Genomic DNA, 21,735 nt, shown 5'->3' on the forward strand with positions numbered 1-21,735 from the left:
AATGAGAACAACTGCAGAAGATTGAATTTAGTCGACAATTTGACATGGGGTGTATAAAAAGAGTGGTGAATAATAGACTCCAACCCTCTACAAACATCTCCCTCTTCGAGGCGCATACCATTCATACTTTTTTTTCTCCCTCTATTTGATGCAACTACGGAATCTTACTTTAGGCTTATTTTAGCATCTACCTCTATTGACAACATCGATAGCTATTTAATGGGTTCATGATAATTACATGTTAGAATGGGTTATGCCTCTGTGGACTTTCGCACATTAACAGCCATTTTAAATTTCTTAGGCATTTACCGTTTTATTATAAACTGAAGATAAGCTAGATGCTTATAAAAGCTTAAAAACACATTCCAACAACTCTTTCAAGAACCCATTTTGTTATATACGACATATATTCTACAATATTAATGGTAAGTGTGTCTAACAATAAAGAAAATCGGGTAATACATCGCGGTCAGGACAAAAGCTTGTCTCTGCATGCAGTTGTTACGAATACCTTTTACCGTCGCTAATCCAGATACGATGAGGCCACGCGAGCTATAAACATAATGTGATCGGTGTCCTGGAAACAACGTGAGAAAAAAGGATTTAGGAATCGAAGCAGAAGAAACAAAATAAAAGTAAACTGATTTTTCGCGCGATATCAAACAACGTGTAGCTCTTGAAATGAATCTATCAAGGACCGTATGTCGTATGTTAAAATATTTTCAATGACTTGATGAACCCTGCGCAATAAAAATATGTCATCTATATAATAAAAATTATTTGTTTGGTACTCAGAGGCATAAAATCTACTCAATATGAATAATTTGAAAATTTTTTTTTAAATTAGTATTTTTTAGTCATCATTCACGCTTGTTTCACTTTAACTAATTAAGTGAACAAATTAAAATTGATCAAATATCTTGTTCACATCACCTAATAATAGAAATAATATTAAATATTTACCATAACAAAACAAAAAATCTTAGTCATGCTTAGTTGATATTACTACTTTCATATAGATTTTGGCACTATGATATAGTATAAGAAATTATAAATATTAGTTCATATTACTATTTTTTCATGCTCATCCCACATGCACGTACACATTCGCTCACGCGCACACGCACATTCGCACACACGCACACATTCGCACACACACAAACGCACAGTCTCCACCACACGCACGTACCTATCTATACACGCGCACACACACGCACGCATACATTCGCGCGCGTGACACACATACCCGAACGCACACATTCGCACACGTGCACACACCCTCACATACACACGCACACACTCTCTCGCACACAAACACACTCCCGGGTAAAAAAAATTACATATAATTCAATATAATCATATATAATTCTATATAATTATATATAACGTTGAAAAAAATCACAGTTGATTATATATAATTATATACAACTATATATAATTTTACAAAATTAGATATAATTATATATGATCATCTGTGATTTTTTCACAGCGTTATATATAATTATATATAATTCTATATGAATCATATCTTAATCTATACAAAAATAGAAAAGAAAGAAAAATAACTTGGGAGTGAAGATATATATGTAAATATGGGTGTTTCAAAAAAAAATTTTTGTTTGTGGTATCCAAAAATTGAAAGTATAAATAAAAATAAAAATTTTAGTACCAATCTGGGCTCTTAATAATGATATTAAGGTTAGCATCAATCCATTTTTCTATTCTATGTTTAAGTATCACGGGAAAAAAAAATAATTTTTTTTTTAAATTTCCTAGCTCACAAACTAATCAACGAATTTTATGTACAATTTATGTTTTCGTAGGAAATTGAACGCTCTACAAAAAAAGTATCTTATCATTTTTTGATAAATCCCACTGTTCAAAAGTTATTTAGTACATTAATTGTGCATAAAAATCCGTTGATTGGTTTGTGAGCTTGAAAATTTAAAAAAAAAAAATTTTTTTTTTCTGTGTTATTTAAACGGAAAATAGAAAAATGAATTGAGGCAAACCTTAATATCATTACTAAGAGCCCGGATTGGTACCAAAATTTTTATTTTTATTTATACTTTCAATTTTTGGATACCACAAACGAAAAAAAATTTGTTATTTTTTTTTTAACCTCTTATGAGCTCAAAAGTTACTTTATATTACTAAAAAAATTCTCACTAAATTTCAGCCAGATATCTTCTAAATTGAGCTATCACAAATGGGGGCCCCCTTTCCCATTTAAAATACACGCGAAAATTTTTCATTATTAAGACTGTGAAAAAAATTTTTTTTTAAATTCAACCTGGTATCATTTTCTCGGAAATTAATTCTCTGCAAAAGTGCTTATGCGTTATGTATGTCAAACCAACTGGGAAAAAGTTACGGGGCTTCAAAGATCGACAGAAATTTAGTCTCCTTAGTGTTAAATTATTTTTTGTTATTTTTCATTTTTATTCTTTTAAAAAAATTTTTTTCAAATAATGACAAGCACAGACTTGTAGGAAATTTAATTTCCTACAAAAAGTATTTGATATCATACATACGTTAAATAAATGAAAAAACAGTTACAGAGATATTTAAATATTAACGAAAAATTAATTTTTAAAAATATTAATTTTCTGAACTTAAATGTCAATGAAAAGTGAACTTGATTTTTCGTTGATATTTAAAACCCATTAACTTTTTTCACATTCATTTGACGTATATATGATATCGAATACTTTTTGTAGAAAATTAAATTTCTTACAAGACCGTGTTTGTCATTATTTGAAAAAAAAAATTTTTTCGATAAAATAAAAATGAAAAATAACAAAAAGTAATTTAACACTGAGGAAACTAAATTTTTGTCGATGTTTGACGCCCCGTAACTTTTTCCCAGTTTGTTTGACGTACATATTGCATCAGCACTTTTTGTAGAGAATTTGATTTCATACGAAATTATACCAGGCGGAATTAAAAAAAAATTTTTCATAGTCTTAATAACGAAAAAATTAAATGAAAAATTTTCGTGTGTATTTTAAATGGGAAAGTGGTCCCCCATTTGAGATAGCTCAAGTCTAAAGATATCTGGCTAAAATTTGGTGAAGCTTTTTTTTATAATATAAAGTTACTTTTGGGCTCATAAGAGTTTAAAAACAAAGTATTCGTTTTTTTTTGGGACACCCCAATATATATGTACGTAGGAGAAGGAAATCACCGGTGCTATAAGCAACAGCGGAAGTAGTTCGGTGCTCGCCACGAGATCGCGCCCACCACTTGTAGTGTCCCTGGTAAGAAACTTATTTCAGAATTGTTAAATTCCAAACTTGAGACTATTCCGGCCCGGGTATTCCTCCGTTATTTGACAGAGTGAAAAGTACCTTTTGTGATGGTAAGATAGCACATTCTATATTACATAATGACAAAAATATTTATTATCAATGTTTCCATATATAATTTTTCTTAGAAATTAAACTTAGACATTAAAAAAAAAAATTTTAATAAAAAGTATAGAGCCTTTACTATATAAAAATTCACAATTTATTTAACAAATTGCATAGGAATTCACTTATATATAGTTCTACATATTTATATGTAATTATATAGGGCCATTTTTCATATAATACATAATTATATATAATTATATATAATTTTTTTTACCCAGGCTGTTTAACAGTTTAATATAAATTCATTTTAATGTTAACACTTTGGACTGGAGTGAATTGGGCGTGAAATAAAATTCGCGTTACTCCGCAATCACTCCGCTAAAAAAAACTCCCAATTCACTCTGTATGTGGAGTGATTTTTTTTAAAACTCCGGAACTCCGAGTGGTAGAGTGAATTCGGATTTAATTTTATTCCGAATTCATTCTGGATTTTTTGCAGTGTAGTACATCCCTAATACTTAAACTTAAAAAAACATTTATTATTTAAAAAAAAACACATAAATTACATTAAATTGTTTAATTATAGTAATCAAGATGAAATATATTCAGTTATTGATTCATGTAAGAGAAGTCTTATTGCGTTAGAAAAAGTTCTCGATAATTTTAGTTACCACAACCATGCACTTTTTTATCAGTGTGCTTTCTACATTGGTTTCTGAGTTTATTTTAACTCCATCTATCATATTTTTCAAAATTAAATATTATTCGATTATTATTTAACATTGAAAAAATTATGCTACCGCTGAGAGAAACGTTAGAAAAACCTGTGGCTGCAACTGGAATTAGTCCTGTGGACACGATAGTCCAGTTTCCTCAGATTGCGACAGGAATGGTCTTGATGTAGCAGGATTATCTAACAGAACTTAGACCAGTTGCAGCAACAGATTTCTTTTTCAGCACAAAAATAACAGACGTATAATCTCAATTATTGACTAAGATACCAAGAAGTTTCCACTCACCGTTAAAGTTAAAAGAATTTTAGCTGCCAAAGTACAATCCTCGTCTTTTTGAGTTTCAGGAATTTAAGGTTTTAATTTGTCTATAGTTTTTGTGGAAAAATTTAAGCAAACATTTTGTTTTTATATTATTAAGCTTAATTAATTTTTTACGAAAAGGCCCTGGAACGATAAGAATACCGATTCGGCCCCAGAAAGGAATCGGGCTCATAACTTCAGGAAATATTCATATCCATGAAATACTTCGATACAGCAAGTTTCAGATTTTTATCTATTACCACGTCTTAATAAATCGAAAAATACTGAAAATTAGTAAAAATTGTTATTCTCTGCGTTTTGTTAGTCAAAAATTTCCCTGAGGCAAGAAGGCCCCCCTCAAAATTTGATTAAAAAAAATTTTTTTTTTAACTTAGGGAAGGGTAACACGAGGGTTGCTCTGATTGACTTGAAATTTTAGGACAATATTCTTGGAATGTTTAACTATAAGAAAAGCAAAATAAACAAAAAACCGATTTTTCAAAAATGCTAACCTTTAACCCCCCCCCCCTCCCCTTAACTGCTCTAAATTATTTGTCAGTAATGAGTATCAAATCGATTAAGTTCAACTCACTTGAAAAAGTTATTATTTTTATCATCACTTGACGTTTCTGACTGGAATTAGTCTAATGTTACTTAATATTACATAAAAAATTACTAACATTTAATATTACTAAATATTAGACAATTTTAGTCTGATCGGAATCTATTTGATATTCAATAAATTATTTATGATTGAATTCAAGTAATAATTGCATTTTATAATTAAAATTATCTAATTCGTTTAATAATAATTATAAAACATTCAAAATTTCGCGCTATTTTGCCTCAGATGCGCGCACATGACAGTAGGTATCGATACTTGTAATATCGATACTTTTTTCGACTTGATTGTTTTTTCGACTATTTTCACTAATTTCAAGATAATGTCCCAGTGTATGTATGTGTGTATATTTGCATATGTACGTACGTACATATGTAAAAACATGTAACTTTTGAACGCATGAGCCGATTTTGATCGTCCAATGTTTTTTTTGGATAACTTTTAGTGTGCAAGGTGGATTGATTTTACAATCTAATCAGCTCTGAAACTTCATAAGCCGCTTCGAATGCCACCTCAACTATAAAAATCGCTTCATTTATTCAAGAGAAACCATTAACGAAAAAATTAAGAAAAAAATTTTTTTTTAGTTTTTTTAAAATTTCTCAAAAACGGCTAGATAAATTAATTTTAAAATCTGATCAGCTCTAGAACTCAATAAAACGCATCGATTGTTACTTTAACCGTCTCAATCGCTCAATTCGTTTGACAGATATCGTTGGAGAAAAAATGGTAAAAGACGTTTTTAAGTTCCCGCTAAGAAAATTGCAAACTTTCAAAAATTCGGGAAGTTATTGGTTTCAGTCTGATTCGTGGAAATCGAAATTCCAACCGATGTAGACGTTTTGAGGTTTTAGGAAGCTATTCTGACTAAATTCAAGATGATGTCCGAGTGTATGTATGTACGTACGTACGTATGTAAATATTTTGTCACTTTTGAACGGATGAACCGATTTTGATTTTTGAGGTGTCATTCGATGCAGCTTGTTATTTACCGTAAACACTGGAAATTTGAGCTTGATCGGTAGTGTACGTTCGGAGATATTTTAAAAATAAAATTTTTTCAAAAATGTTTTTTTTTGAATAACTTTTAAATCGCCCGATGGATTGATTCCAAAATTTAATCAGCTAGACTTTGTAAGCCGCGTCGAATGCCGCCTCAACAATTGGCGTCACAAGGCCTGAATTTAGGATTTTATAACGCGGACAAATTTTGTCTAAAGCGGCCGACAGGTCTGGAATAATTTTATAATTAATATTGAATTTAATTTAAATTTTTTACTGGACGATTTACGCGGAAATTTATTTTATTCCGGCCGAGAGGCCTCGAATAGAATAATTTTAGAGTAACAGACAATATGGCGGGACCGAAAGTGAGACGCGATCAAATTTTCTAGAACATTACACGAGAACCTACACGTGGTTGTAACGGCTGACGGTTCTGAGACTTCCAATTGATACACGAGACCAATACAAGTAATAACTTACAATTCATTCGGCCAATTAATTATTTATTCCGGGGCCTTAAATTATTGTGATTTACCTCGATACCATACTTTGCAATCAACCGATGAGCTGCTAGCTGATGTTCTGCCTTTCTTCTCTATAAGCTGATGGTTGACTGGATTTAGCTGGTGGTCTGCTTTTCTGAACTTAGTTGGTCTCGTCTCGTTCTCTCGTCTCGTTCTCTCGTCTTGTTCTCTCGTCTCGTTTCAATTAATTTATCCTTAGTGTTATAATCTGTCAATAATCAGTACAAATTAGTAATTATAATTTATTAGAGGTATCGGCCAAAGAGGGCCTGATAAACAAAGTTAATATTAAAATTTTATCGCCTCGTTCCACGTGAAGCGGACATAGACTACAATAATTACCTGATCTTAATTTATGCATCCATCATCTTCAGTTGTCCGACTCACTCTCTCGATTTTTGGTTCCGCACACACTGATATCCTCTTCGATTCGGGTCTCTTCGATTCATCCCTGGAAAACTCATCCCCACTAATTAATTAGCCAAGGAGAGGGACAGATGTTCGGGTCTCACTGATTAGCGACACCCGGTAACACATCGAATCACTTATTTTATTAGACCGACTCGAAGAGCTCGAAAATGTATCCACAACAGTTTTTCGAGCTCAGGAGCTCGAAATGGGCTGGAAGTTTTGGGGCTGGCCCACAGGGTCAACCGACAGACCTTTTGTTTTTTTTTCGAAAACAACGACATACAAAAGTCGTTTCGAGCTCAAAGAGCTCAAAAATGTTTTCACAGCAATTTTTTCGAGCTCAACGAGCTCGAAAACAGCAGAAAGTTTTGGGGCTGGCCTGCAGGGTCAACTGATAGACCGATTTTTTGATCTGAAACGGATTTTTTTGTTTTTTTATTTCGTGCAAAATTATTCAAGTGAGCATTATTATTAAATATGAATATCATAATGTATTGTATAATATATTATAATCTAAAAAGGTACTTGTCACTCTGTAAAATGACAGAGAAGTGCTCGAACAAAATCATGTCCAAATTCGGAATATAAGAATTCTAAAATACTTATCTTACCAGGGACACTACAAGTGGCTGGGCGCGGTCTCGTGGCGAGCACCGAACTATTTCCGCTGCTGCTGCCTAGCACCAGTGACTTTTCCCTTCTCCATATCAATCTTTTCTCCCAAGAAATTTTTTCTCTTTGCTTAAGCAACTTTTGTTTTCTTGATCGGAGAATGCAAAAATACTTGCGTGAAAAGTATAAGTACTTGTTCCAAGAAATTTTATTTTTTTAAACAAAAAAATGCAATATTGCTTCAAAAGAAATATGTGTTACTTTAGAAATATGAACTCTTGAAACGATTGATAATTTTTTTATTTAAGCGTAAAAATATGTTGAGATAAGAGAAAAAATTTTGATTCAAGATAAAAACTTGTTAATGTTTATTTGTTAATCACAATTTATTATTAACTTCAGAGTAAAAGGTTTAAGTTTGTTTTAATTCTAAACAAGACATTTTTAAAAATTGTAAATATTTTCAAGTTGATTTTAGACTTTTCTTTTATAAAAATAAAAGTTTTCGAAAATAATAAAAAAAAATCGGTCTGTCGGTTGACCCTGCGGGCCAGCCCCCAAACTTCCCGCTGTTTTCGACCTCAAAGAGCTCGAAAACATTAGTGTAGATATATTTTCGAGCTCTTCGAGCTCGAAAATGCTATCACATGCAATTGTTTTTTTATGATCTTTTCAAGCTCTAACAAGTTACCTGTTATGCTGAAGTTTGAAAATTTAAGAATCGAAAATCATCAATGAAGCGGTTTTTAAAATTTAGTTCCTGATTTTGTTCAGTAAAATAAGTGTATTGAGGCAGAAATCAATGTTGGGGATCAAAATCAAGATTTAAATAAATTTTGACTCATGCAAGAAACAATAAAATATGAAATATCCGATAAAAATATTAAAAACTACGTTTTATCGATTTTTTTGTTGATAATATGATTTAAACTAAAAACCAAGTTCGATAACATTATATGATCGAAAGAGACCATAAAAAAGATGAGTTGGTATGATATCAGGCACATTTTAGTACGTTATATTCTGATTTATCCGGAAAAAATAACATAAAATGTTATTTTTTTAACTTTTCAACGCCGATATCTTTTGAACTAATCAATCGATTTTGATAGTTGACGTAGCAATCGGCGCGTTTTATTGAGTTCTAGAGCTGATTAAAATTTGAAATCGATCGCGTCAGTCGTTTCGAAAAAATTTAGAAAAAACCGTTTTTCACTATTTCTTTCTCTCACGATAACTCTCGAACGAATTATCCGATTTTGATGTTTGAGGTGGCAATCGACGCGTTTTATTGAGTACTAGAGCTGATTAGATTTTGAAGTCGATCGTATAAATCGTTTTTGAGAAATCAATAAAAAACTAAAAAAAAAAATTTTTTTTTTTTCGTAATTCGCAAATATTTTCGAGTCTATTCGATCAAATAATCTGAAATTTTCAGAAAAGTTGAAGGCCAACAAGCTCTTTCGATTGCCACCTCAACCATCCAAATCGATTCATTAGTTCAAAAGTTACAAAGAGTTTACATACATACATACACACACACACACACACACACACACACACACACACACACACACACACACACACACACACACCCACACACACACACCCACACACACACAGTCGGACATCATTCTGAAAATAGTCAGAATAGCTTCCTAGGACCTCAAAACGTCGACATCTGATGAAAACTCGATTTTCGAAAATCGGGGTGAAAACAATAACTTTCCGAAATTTTCGAAAATCGTCAATCTTCTTAGCGGGAAGTTAAACATCTGGGCAACGGTTGGCCCTGCAAGCCAGCCACAACACTTCCCGTTGTTTTCGAGCTCCTTAAGCCTTGAAACGAATTGATTGATCAAGTCATTTCAGAAATATTCGAAAAAAACCGTTTTTTACTATTTCTTTCTTCAACGATTTCTTTCGAACGAATAAACTGATTAAGATCGTTTTTGCAGCAATCGACTGGTTATATAAAGTTCTAGAGCAAAGTTGCTTTTTCCTTCGTATTTTTTAACTATCTCAAAGTCTATTTGATCGAATGATCTAGAATTTTTAGGAAAGTTGACGGCTAAAAAGTTTTTTTGATTGTCGCAAGAACCATCTGGATTGGTTCATTCATTAAAAAGTTATAAAAAGTTTACACCCCCCCACACACACACATACATACATACAGACACTCGGACATTTTTGTGAAAATAGTCAGAATAGCTTCCTAGGACCTCAAAACGTCAACATCTGATAAAATTTCGATTTTCTAAAATCGGGGTGAAATAGGGCTGCACTCAAGATCGAGATTATCTTGATCTTGTCTCGATCTCATCTCAACTTATCAAGACGATACTATAGATGGCAGTATCGAGACCTAGACCAAAACCATTAAAAATCTTGCAATGTCTTGATAAGAACCAATCTAATATAATAAAGATATGTGAAATAGATTTATTAAGATTTTGTGTTTACACATGACTTTAATTCGTGAAGTTAATCGTTGTTGTTTACGACAGTGTAATAGAGCTCTATTAGAAAAAAAAATTGTGCACGGAAAAAAACGGAGCTCAAAATTAGATGATATTTATAGTCGTCAAATAAAAATTACTTTCCGAAGAGAAATTTACAATCCAAGCCAAAAATTACTATTAATAATGGAAAGTTGCAATTTTTTGTTAATTCTTACAATCAGTATTGTAAATTTTACGATTTATAAAAATTATAATGCAGATTAGTAAAAATTAAATAAAGAACGGTAACAATCCATAATTATTTCACAACGATCATTCTGGAAATAACAATATTCAAAAATCTCTTTGATAATATTACAATTCTGAGTTAAAAAGATTTGTAAGCGTAGAAGTTGAATATTACAATTCATTAACAATAAATTACTGTAAAATTTATATTTATTTTTATCTATTCTGTAAAATTCAGTAGATAAAATAAAAAATATTAGTATAGAGTAGATAGTGATTTTTTCTGGAAACAACAGAAAAGTCACACGTGATTCAAGTTGTTTTTTTATGAATTTCGCAAAAATTATTCATTTATATCCCGATTAGTACAATTTGTAAGATTATTAATTTTACTTCATAACATTTTAGAACTATTATTGAAAACATTGTAAAAAGAACTAGAGTATTCTGAAATTTATAATATCAAATAGAATTTTCTTGAGGTATTGTAGTTTTTAAAACGTTAGTAATGTGAATCGCCACTTAGCGGGAAAAAATTACTATTTGACAATGTAACTTTCAATCCGTGAGATATAATCTCGAGTTCATTGTATTTTATTTATATTTGGCCCCTTACCCTCTTCGCCGTTTTGTCCCTCCCTCCCCTATATCATAAAAAGTTCCCATTCTCTACATTATTTACAATACCAAACTTTTCGGAAATACTTCAAAAATAAAAAAAATTCTTTTTTTATTAGGTTCAAAATCAAAAACTTGCTCTTAGTTTCACACGTTTAAAAAAAAATCATCTAAACTTTATCTTACTTTAAAGATATCCTTAAATTTTCTAAAAATCACTAAAATCTATGATAATTTACTCTGTATTTGAACCAATTCCGACAAAATTAAAACTCAACTGAAATAAGTTTATTCCACAATATCATTGGGAACGGAGAACTTATACTAAGGGAAGTACTCACTTAAACTGATTTATCGCATAAAAAGGTTAAGCTGCGTTTGTCCGGTTCTTTATATTTCCGCAAAAAGACGAAAACGACAACCTCCACCGGCTGCTTGATATAATTCTCTTTTTTTTTCTGGATTCTATCTATATTTTCAGTACTCGCGTGTCTATCAACTCCTTGTCAGCAAGCAAAAAGCATTGAAAAAAATGGTATCGATGTATATATATAGATAAATATGATATAAATAAGCGACGACAGTTACTTCTCATTCTATCCATCGCAATCTCCCGACGCCCACCGCTGTCATACCGTCGAGAAGATAAGAGAATAAAGTAAAATTTACTTATTTTCTCATCATTTCAGCGTGGCATCTTGTCCGTAGTCTTTTCTCATTTGCTGAACGCTGAAAGAAAATTGCCTCTCGTCATAAATAGAATATCATCCTGATGAGCTCGGGAATGTCGTCTCCAGGAACATCCTCCTTTATTTTTTTATAATCTCTCATTTTTTTTATCTATTATTCTCTCTTTTCTCTTTTAAACTCTTGCACTCATAATAAACAAGGTATATATTCAATTTGCTCCAAGTTGTTATATAAAAATAATATTTTATCTTCATATGCTATTAAAAATTATCCATTTTTTACCATTTTAATTAAAAAAAAAAAATTCATTCATGATGTTATTAGAATAAAATATGAATATTTTTAGATCGAAATTTCTAACATGTTGACTTTTTGAGAATTCGACTACTACTTCCAGTCGTCTGTTGAGAAACGCGCATCGAGACTTTGACGCTGTGGCAGCCTGCCAACAGCAGCAGCCATGTTACAATGAAGAAATCAACATGGCCGACTTACAACCCCTCCTGCTAAACGTCCAAGACCCTCTTTTGATCTCTCGCTCACTTTCGATTTCACCCTCGAGCTCGTTACCCTCCTGATCTCGAAGGAAGGGTGGACCGACGTGATCCCCTTGCTTTTCTTACAAGCTAGTTTAGGGGTGGATCAACCCGCTCCGCCCAGGCGCTTTGCCTCGAGCTTTCTACTTTTCTCGCCCATCGGCTTTCTTCAGCTGTGTTCTTCACACTCAAGAGAAGAAAATAAAGGACTCTTCACTTATATTACATATATACCTTATTTCTCGCGGCCCCTAACTGTCTCGTTATCCTACCGGTTTCCTCACTTATTCTTTTAATAATCAAATATTCATAACATTTTTCATTATACTTTGTGAAGAACTCTTCCGAAAATTTTAATGACTATATAAACCTTATAACTAAGTCTTAATAGCACGTTTTTACTAGCAATTACTCAGCAAATTTCATTCTAGTTATATGAGCATCAAATGCAGTAGTCGGTTTTAAACTATCAATTAAAAGATAGAAAAGAGATGCCGAGATATATTAATATTAATATTTCAAGATATTATTTAATGCATTACCTCATTTCAAAGTGCTACCGTATCTAATTCACATATTTTATAATAAGTTTACCATCCAACATTTTACCGCTTGCTTTTTATGAGTCATTTTTTTTTTCTTTTTTTGTATAAGCGTAATTAAAAAAATTTTTAACTTATCACCCGTTCGGCAGAAAGATGACATACAGAGCTCTTAAAGATAACATTTTTCTGATCTGACATCCGAAATAGTTATCCCGAAGATAACAGAAAGATATCAGAAAAGTCTCTTACGCGCCATCTGAAGATATCTTTAAGAGCTCATCGGTTGGACGTCGAAAAGATAATATTTTTTAGAGATCTTAAAGAAATCAGTTTACGGAGATCATAATGACAACACTTTGGGTCTTTCATATCCATGATATCTCCTAATTACAAACGCTGAGAAACTCCGGGATGAATTTGCGCAAGAATGGGATAAAGTAGACTCATCGAACTTTTAGCAATCGGCAGCCCATCGATATTAATATTAATGACAATCAAATCCGGTAGAGTATAATAATCAATAATTCTCAATTGATCAGTCAAGGCATTTTTTAACCCGTAATGAAAATATTGACGAGGAAAATATTGAAATCAGTCACCCACTGAGTTAGTTTCGATGATAAACTTGTTTCATTGATAGCTAGCTACCAAAGCATTCTTTTTCAATTGATTACAGATCGATAATGTACGTGAGTCAGAATAGCCACTAATTTCACTGTCAGAACTGTAATTACTTATTCTGTAATTTCCTTTTCATTAAGTTTTTCGCTATCATTATTATTGTCCTTATTAATATTTCTTTCATTATCAACATCATTCGATTCATCACAAGATTTATTATTACTCACAAACCATGAATTATTTTCTACTGTTTCACGTTCATCACTAGATGAATTTTCAAAATCATGTAATTTGTTTAAAAAACAACGTATATTCGTTTATTTTTTTGACCTTTACATGAATTTTTAAAATTTTTTCTCTTCGACATTTTGCTATTGTATTCATAATAACTAATTATATGTAATTACTTAAGAGCAGAATCAATAAATAATGTTTATAATCATTGGTACTTATAGGTTACAATGACATTAGCTGACGAAAGTTGAGGTTACAATAGTCTCATAAGAAAGTTATTTTTTTGATGTTCTAGAGGCATCCATAAATAGTTATCATTTTGCTAACTTTCAGGTTTCTTTTAAGTGACCTCAACATACAGTTATCAAAACGATAACATTTTTCTGAGCTCTCAAAGGTAACATTTTTTGGATAACATTATGTCATCTTTTTGACATTGATGCCGGACGGGCAAAAGCATGTATGGAAATGATAATAAATTAATGGCCATTGTTCTTAAAAATTTGTAATAAATATTGAACAAAAAATTTTTTTAAATACTATATTGAAGAAACAAAATATTTTACGTCGTTTACATTTCACTTTTACAAATGTATCACACATCTTTTAGTATGTTATAATGAACACCGTTTTTGTTAAATCTACATTATACGTCAAATTTGCCACTGTTGTATCTGAAACTATTTATAATTTTTCTAATTAGACCATTTTTCAAAATCATAGTTTTGAAATATTGATATTTCTTTCGATAATAACTATTTATGCAATAGGTTGAAGAAGGATCAATTTATGAAATGCGTTATTTCCTAAATAAGACGTTAGAGTGTATTGTGTTATAAAGAGATCGAGTGTAGGTTATTCCCAAACGAAGTGAAGGTGATAATAAACACGAGTTCTCTTATAATGCAACACAACAATCAGTCGTTGAATTACTCATACCCAATTCGCCATTTTGGAGACCTATTACTCACAATATATTATGCAAACCATGATTTGACTGTTCAACTTCAAACTTAATGTACAATTTAAAATTACGTATATTTTGATCTTATTTTTGTCAAAAATATATGTATCGGTGTGTCAAGTGAAAACAGATATCGTATTCAAGGATACCAAATAATGTCACTGCCGTACCAACATTTCACTTTAGATCTACACTTTACAATACTCTCTAACAATGAATTTGTGAAATTTAATGCGAATTAGTGAATAGTCAATTTTGCCTTCAGCTATAAGTATACCACTAATTTAACCAGTGGTATGCTACTTATAGTCGATTTCTAGTGCATATTTACTAATTCACAGTGAATTTCACTATTTCATTTTAAGCTCCAGCTCTGTACGTTTTGATATGTTCTGGAATCTTAATCTTTAGGCCCTTAGGGGTTTCTATGATATTATCCATCTTGATCACCGCTAGCGTTTAGATTCAATGGGCTGCACCTAGAGCCAGGAGCAATACCAGTTTCTTAGATAACTTTTCAGACTAAGGGTTTCAATGCCATTTTTCCGGTGTTAATTGCTCCATGACTGGCCGCCTCCTGAAATCTTTTCGTTAAAAAGATCAGGGCCTTAACAGCTGAGATTTCAAGAGGATCCGCGCCTGACTCCTGATTAAACTTCCATCAGAGTTCGTAAGTGGGATGATATTGTTTTAACGTTGAAGCCTCTAATGATGACACCATGATCTCGATGGTCTCCTCTGGTGTGCCTTGTTTTAGCAGCGCCTGTCGGATAACTTTGCGACCACCATGATAAGATTTTAATTGAGTGGGTATTGAGTAGAGCTGGAAGAGATTAAAAGGTTAGTGTTTGGTTTAAGAGTGATCCAGTAGCCTGAGATCAACTTTTTTAAGACCGGGAACCAGTTTTGGTTTAGCCACAGGGGTAGAACTGGAATTCCTACAGCTATAACAACTTTTATTTTTTGTATAACTTCAGAAATTATCGCGGTGGAAACGCGTAGAAAACCCAAGGACTCTAATTTATTGTAAACACGTCTATAGCGAAAGCTCTTGCATCCTTGTCCCATGAACAGTAGCGTGCGCTTTTTTGATTTTGTTTAGATGTGAAGAGATTAATGTTTGGGGTACTGAATTCCTTTGTTACCTTCTTGTATGCGTATTTTGCCTATTGCTATTCTGTGTCGTGGTTAGTCAGTCGTGAAAGCGCATCCACTTCGATGTTGTCCTTGGATGCAATATATGTGGCTTGAACCCGCAAATCTCGATTCTTGCATTATTCCTATAAGTCCCTGGCGTTTATGCAGTTCTTCTGATCTTGTTACACCTAGTTTATTGATAGAAGCTATGGTAGTAGTATTATCTACTCTCTGTAGAATCTCAGAGGAGCATAAGTTTTTCACAAACAACTTTAGTGCCAAAAAAAAAAGCCGCTTTCAGCTCAAATGGTTAATGTGGAGAGACTTTTCCTCCTTGGACCATTCTCCATGAGCTTCCTCGCCTTCACGAAAGACACCCCAACCCGTCAGACTGGTGCCGAAAAATTTACTTTCCGGAACCGAAACTTTCTGGTTTTTCTGACCACCGTCGTTAATTTCTTCTGCCACCAGCTGAAGTCATTGGCTGTGTAGCTTGGGATGGTCACGCTGCTATCGTAGTTCATATTATTACGCTATAAAGCTTCTGTGTTAGGTTTTCTAAGAGTTTGCAATCTAGCATGCCGTAGTTGACCTCCAGACAGCTGGCTACCCGCGTACCTGTCACCTGAGCGATCGTTCTTATTTCACAAGTCTATTTGCTCCTGAGAGATTTTACATGTGTGGTCACCGAACTGGTCTGCTTCGTTGCACTCTTTTAAGAAACCGACGTCTGTGGGTATTTGAACTTGTGGCCCGGTAAGGTGATCGGTATTCTCGCCATCAATGGGCTGTTCATGTTTTCCGAACTGGTCGGATTGTTTTTCTTCGCGGTCTGGATTTTTAAGTCCTGACCTAGCTTGTCCATGTCCTTTAACTTCTTGATTTTTTCTGCGAAGTTGTTCCCAGAGAGGTACATATCGATTTCCCTCTCATCTAGATTTCCCTCTATCTGGGTTGTTTTCGTCCGTGGCTAATTTCTCCAAAGATTGAGCCTGTGTTATTTCATCGCTGAACTCTGTTTCTTGTCCCGAGTTCCCCGACAGATCCATCCAATCATTTTCGACCAGTGGCTCCGGAGTAGAAGGCTTTAGCGAGTTCTCTTGTCTGTTTTCTACGGGTTTCGTAGTGTTTTCTCGCAAGAGGTTTTCTGTAATAGATTGAGATGAGCCTGGATTAGTATCAGTTAAATAATCGACCTTTTATCAATCATATAAAAATTTATATGTATATATGTAAACATAAATGTATAAATTTACATACGTGTATTTGTCTGAGGGGTTCGAAATGTTGGGCAAAAATATTTCGCTGCACTAGTTTCCCAGTATATATAGTTTATACAAACAATATATATATATATATATATATATATATATATATATATATATATATATATATATATATATATAGCCGTGTATTTAAAAAAAATTGTTTTCCCTTCTCGTGTGAACTTTAATTTTTTGGGATCTTTGTCCTAATCCTGCCCCTCGTGTAGACTTACAAAAATATTAAGGATGTGACTCGTCTCTTGTACAAACTCTCCTATTTCTCTCTGATTTAATGTTAGTAGAAATTTTTATTTATCTTGATTATTGTTTAGGCTCGCAGCCATGTTTGGCTGTACCACCAGACACTTCACGACTAGCTCCTTCATTTCCCGATGCAGTCTTTTCGAATCTTCATCTCTGTCTTTGCTATGGGATCTCTTCTTTCTTTCGTATCTTTTAAAGAATTTTTCAACTAAAAAAAAACTTTTAAAATCTAATTAACGTGGAGACGTTTGCTCTGTATGTGCAATTTGATTGACACACAAATAACTAATGACGTAAGTGAATACCTGGTGGCGCTAGGAGCAGCCGCGCGGGAGATTTTTAATTTTTTAAAGCTCTAAACGAGTGGTTTGTAGACATGAAGTAGCTGTACTAAATCAGTAATCTCAAAGGGAGAGAAATAAAGTATAATCAGTTTCTTCAAACTAAGTTTATTCGAAATAAGTTTTATAACTAAATAATATCTTTAGCATTTGCTGTTGGTCCTTGCCTATAATAAATAAAAAATAATATTTGACTCACATTAGTTTGTTATCAAATAATACACTGAGAAAACTCTGGAGTGAATATGAATTTTATTTTAATCTGAATTCACTCCGTCTCTCGGAGTTCCGGAGTTTAAAAAAAAAATCTGGGCATCGGTTGGCTTTGTGGGAGTGTTTTTTGTATATTTATTCATAACTATGATTTATAAAAAAAAAGTATATCTAGGCAAAAATCGATATGAATGTTCGAAGTATGGATTTGAATGAGTTCTGATACATATTAGAGCGTTAATGTATGAACTATCCAAGAAAAATACTGAAAAACGCTGTTTTTTCAATTTTTTTGTTGGTAATATTATTTAAACGGAAGAATAAGTTACATTACATTACGTGGTGATCGAAAGAGATCGTATGATAAAGAGTTCTTATGATTTTGAATACATTTTAGTACATTATATTATGATTTACTTAAGAAAAATAACATAAAATGTTATTTTCTTAACTTTTTGACGCCGATATTTTTTAAGCTCATAAATAATTTTTTATCTTTAACAAGGTAATCAACGTGTTCCATTGGGTTTCAAAGCTGATTAGATTTTGGAATTGATCGATTCGATAGTTTCCGAAATATTCACGAAAAACGAAAAAAAAAAAAACAATTTTTTTTCATTCTTTCGTCGACGACATCTTTCGAACGGATTATCCGATTGAGACGCTCTTGGCAGAAATCGAAAGCTTTTATCGAGATCTCAAGCTGATTAGATTTTGGAATGGATCGATCCGACAGTATTCAAAATATCCAAAAAAACGGGAAATTTTTTTTTTCTCGTATTTCTTCAATATTTCAGAGTCTATTTGATTGAATGACCTACAATTTTCTTGAAATCTTAGTTCAGGAAGGATCTTTGAAATGTCACAACAACCATCTAAATCGGTTTTATTCATTAAAAAGATATGAGAGATTAACATCCACACACACACGCACGTGCACGCACGCACACGCACACACACGAACACAGACACACATCTCGCTCTGGAACTGTCAGAATAGCATCTTAGCAACTTTAAACGTCGACATATGATGAAAACTCGATTTTTGAAAATCGGGGTGAAACCAATAATTTTCTGAATTTTTTGAACTGTCGATTTTCTTAGCGGGAAGTTAAAAATTACTCTACCTACAGAGTGAATAAGAATTTTTTTTATTAGTGGAGTAATTTTGGAGGGATGGGTATTTTATTCCAATTAGTATCCAATTTGGAGTTTTAATGTTCTAATAATCTCCCCTCCAGAGAGAATTTCACTCCGAGGGGATGACATAGATTAAATACGATCCATTCCGCATTCACTCCGAATTTAATCCGTATTAGCTCTGCAAATTTTTTGATTTCATAAATATATTAACTACACAATTAGTAAAATTGATCGTTTCAATTATAGTTTATAATTCTTTATTGAACAGATTCACTTCTGATCACTAATAATACTGATAATCCGTATCAAAATTATAAAATATTAACACTAAAATAATTAACTTCAATATAATTTGAAAATAAAAAAATAAATATATATCATAATAAATTAACTGATCTTACATTTCAGGTATGGTTTCAAAATAGAAGAGCCAAGTGGCGTAGACAAGAAAAAATGGAAGCTGCGAGGCTTGGTATTACCGACTATCACCATCCATCTGGCATGCGGTAATTATTTTAATATTTATCATATTACCTATAAATTATTAGTTAAATAAATATTGAATATTTATCTAAAGAAATTTTTTTACTATTAATTTTTAAAAAGTCGCAACACAATCAAATAAATACTCGATCTATAATCATACAAAAAATTTTATAGATCAAAGTAAGCTACAAAATCTATCTAGTCCTGAAAAATACAACTTAAAAATTTTAATTCAACTATGAAATATGTTATTTTCATTTCATTTCTATTATCTATAATTACGATGATAATTTTTTTTCAGAAATGTTGGAGGTTCAGCGTTAGGCCTACCTGGAGATCCATGGCTTACACCACCTGGACTACTGACAGCACTTCCTGGATTTTTAGCAGCACCACACACAGGTTACCCAAGCTATCTAACGTCTCCGAGACGACTACCATCACCTCCAAATGTATCAGCAATTGGAAACGCTGTTCCAAGTGAGGACTAAACAAATGAATATTATTTATTTATGAAGCGGGATTATTCAGTAATTTTAGTTCGTTTCTATTGTCCGTAGGTACAATGAACGGGGGAATCCCCGGAATTAATACAGTTGGGCATACACAGCCGTCACCAAGTCCACCAGGTCACGATCCAAGAACATCTAGCATTCAGGCCTTAAGGATGAGAGCTAAAGAACATGTTGAGAGTATCACTAAAAGTTTACAAATGGCAGGATGAAATTACTATGCTGTTTATAATAAAATACAAGACCATGTACCTCCAGATAAAACAAAAGGATGTCTTTAGATTATATATTAATCACCGTATATAAAAGTGTCAAAATAAAGTTATCTTATCGTCGCTGTGAACAAAAATCCCGAATGAGAGTTGCAAAGATGTGCAATATATATAAAAGCGACAATTACTTAAAACAAAAGACTACTAAATTTTTTTTAAGCTTCCCGCTTTGAAAATCAACAATTTTTGGGAGTTATTTTTTAAGGAAATAATATCTTTGTAAAGACACAAGTGAGATTGAAAAAAGACATTGAGTGATTTATAAAAAAAAATTTTTTTTTGATCAACTAAGTACATGCTACAAACTGATTTACATTCAATTACTATTAATTAGACATAACCTATAAAAATAATATACATAGATTTATGAAATTATAAACAAATTTATATGTAGAGTATGTGTGAAGCGATAATTAATATACTGGTTAAATTAATTTATTAATTATACCGGTCTATGCGAATAATTCTAAATAATTTCTAGTATAGATATACATAATAATTAAAATAAAAAGAAATGAACAAAACATGCAAAGAATAATTGATAAATAATGGTGAATATTGATTGATTATATAAGTAATATGATGCAGTATTAATAAGTTGTAAGACCGCGAAGTGTGCATAATAATTGCGTAGCTAATGAGTAATGAGAATGAAAACTTTGTGCGAAAATCAGCTTTGTAAATTAAAGACTATTTTGCTTGTAATTTGCTCTCACGTAAGTGGTTAGGCACCATTTTAGCATAGACATAACTTTGTGATGACGCGCAATGGACAGAAGATGATATATATTCTATATCTGAAATTGTTGTCGGAGAATAATAATTTTTTTTCTTTACCCTACTTCATTAAAACAACATTTCTTCTGTTTCTCCCAACATCACAAAAAAAAAACCCCTATTTGTATATAATCTCGTGATGTAATAAAATTCGATGTACATATTTAATTATTTGTTTTAATTTATACAACCTATCTCATAAATTAATCAACTATTTATTTACATAATTTAAATATGTGTGCATACATTTAAATAAGTATTAAAATAAAAAATTAATATATGTATGAATAAAAAAGAAAATGAGAAAAAAATAATGAATATATACTTATTAAACTCGAAGAAAATCAAATATCCATAGAATAGACAGAGGCGGCTTATGTTTGTTAACGAATTAGCATTTCAAAGGGTGACTTTAATTAAGTCTCAATTAATTTCACCCGGAGTATCTCGGGCATTTAATTATTCAACTTTCTTTTAGCTTAATTGCAGTCACGAAAACCGTTGAGTTAAATAAAAAATATTAGTTTGCCCAGCCAGTCAATAATTATAATCTAAAGGCTTCATTCCGTCTATTACGTAAAAGTCAATTGAATAAAAAATAAAGCAAGTGGAAAAAAAATTTCAATTTAAGGGAATAACATTGGTGAAATTCCTATTGTCCGATAGCTAACATTGCACCATATATATATATATATATATATATATATATATATATATATATATATATATATATATATATATATATAGTCTTGAACAATTGATTCCAAATAGTTGCGAGAATGATTAGGTATTCTCATCACCACTACACGTTTAGGGGTCGCCGTAAAGTGTAAGAGGGTGAGATACTAAAGTACGAATGAGAA

The 21,735-nt window shown here is 32.0% G+C and overlaps 1 protein-coding gene across 2 annotated transcripts in view; it reads left to right on the forward strand.

Annotated features, from left to right (window-relative positions):
- The window catches only part of LOC103570362 (retinal homeobox protein Rx1), a 104,323-nt gene extending 83,950 nt beyond the window's left edge, over positions 1-20,373 (forward strand). The window contains exons 3-5 of one of the 2 annotated variants that reach the window (XM_014439827.2): positions 19,234-19,331; positions 19,613-19,791; positions 19,872-20,373. In XM_014439827.2, the coding sequence (XP_014295313.1) occupies positions 19,234-19,331; positions 19,613-19,791; positions 19,872-20,035 (441 nt within the window). In that variant the 3' untranslated portion in view covers positions 20,036-20,373. Of the gene's footprint in view, positions 1-19,233; positions 19,332-19,612; positions 19,792-19,851 lie in introns of both variants that reach the window. The other variant, XM_014439828.2, reaches the window with a different exon arrangement.
- Positions 20,374-21,735: the final 1,362 nt, after the last annotated feature.

The sequence above is a fragment of the Microplitis demolitor genome, chromosome 7, assembly GCF_026212275.2.
Source record: "Microplitis demolitor isolate Queensland-Clemson2020A chromosome 7, iyMicDemo2.1a, whole genome shotgun sequence".
NCBI lineage: Eukaryota > Metazoa > Arthropoda > Insecta > Hymenoptera > Braconidae > Microplitis > Microplitis demolitor.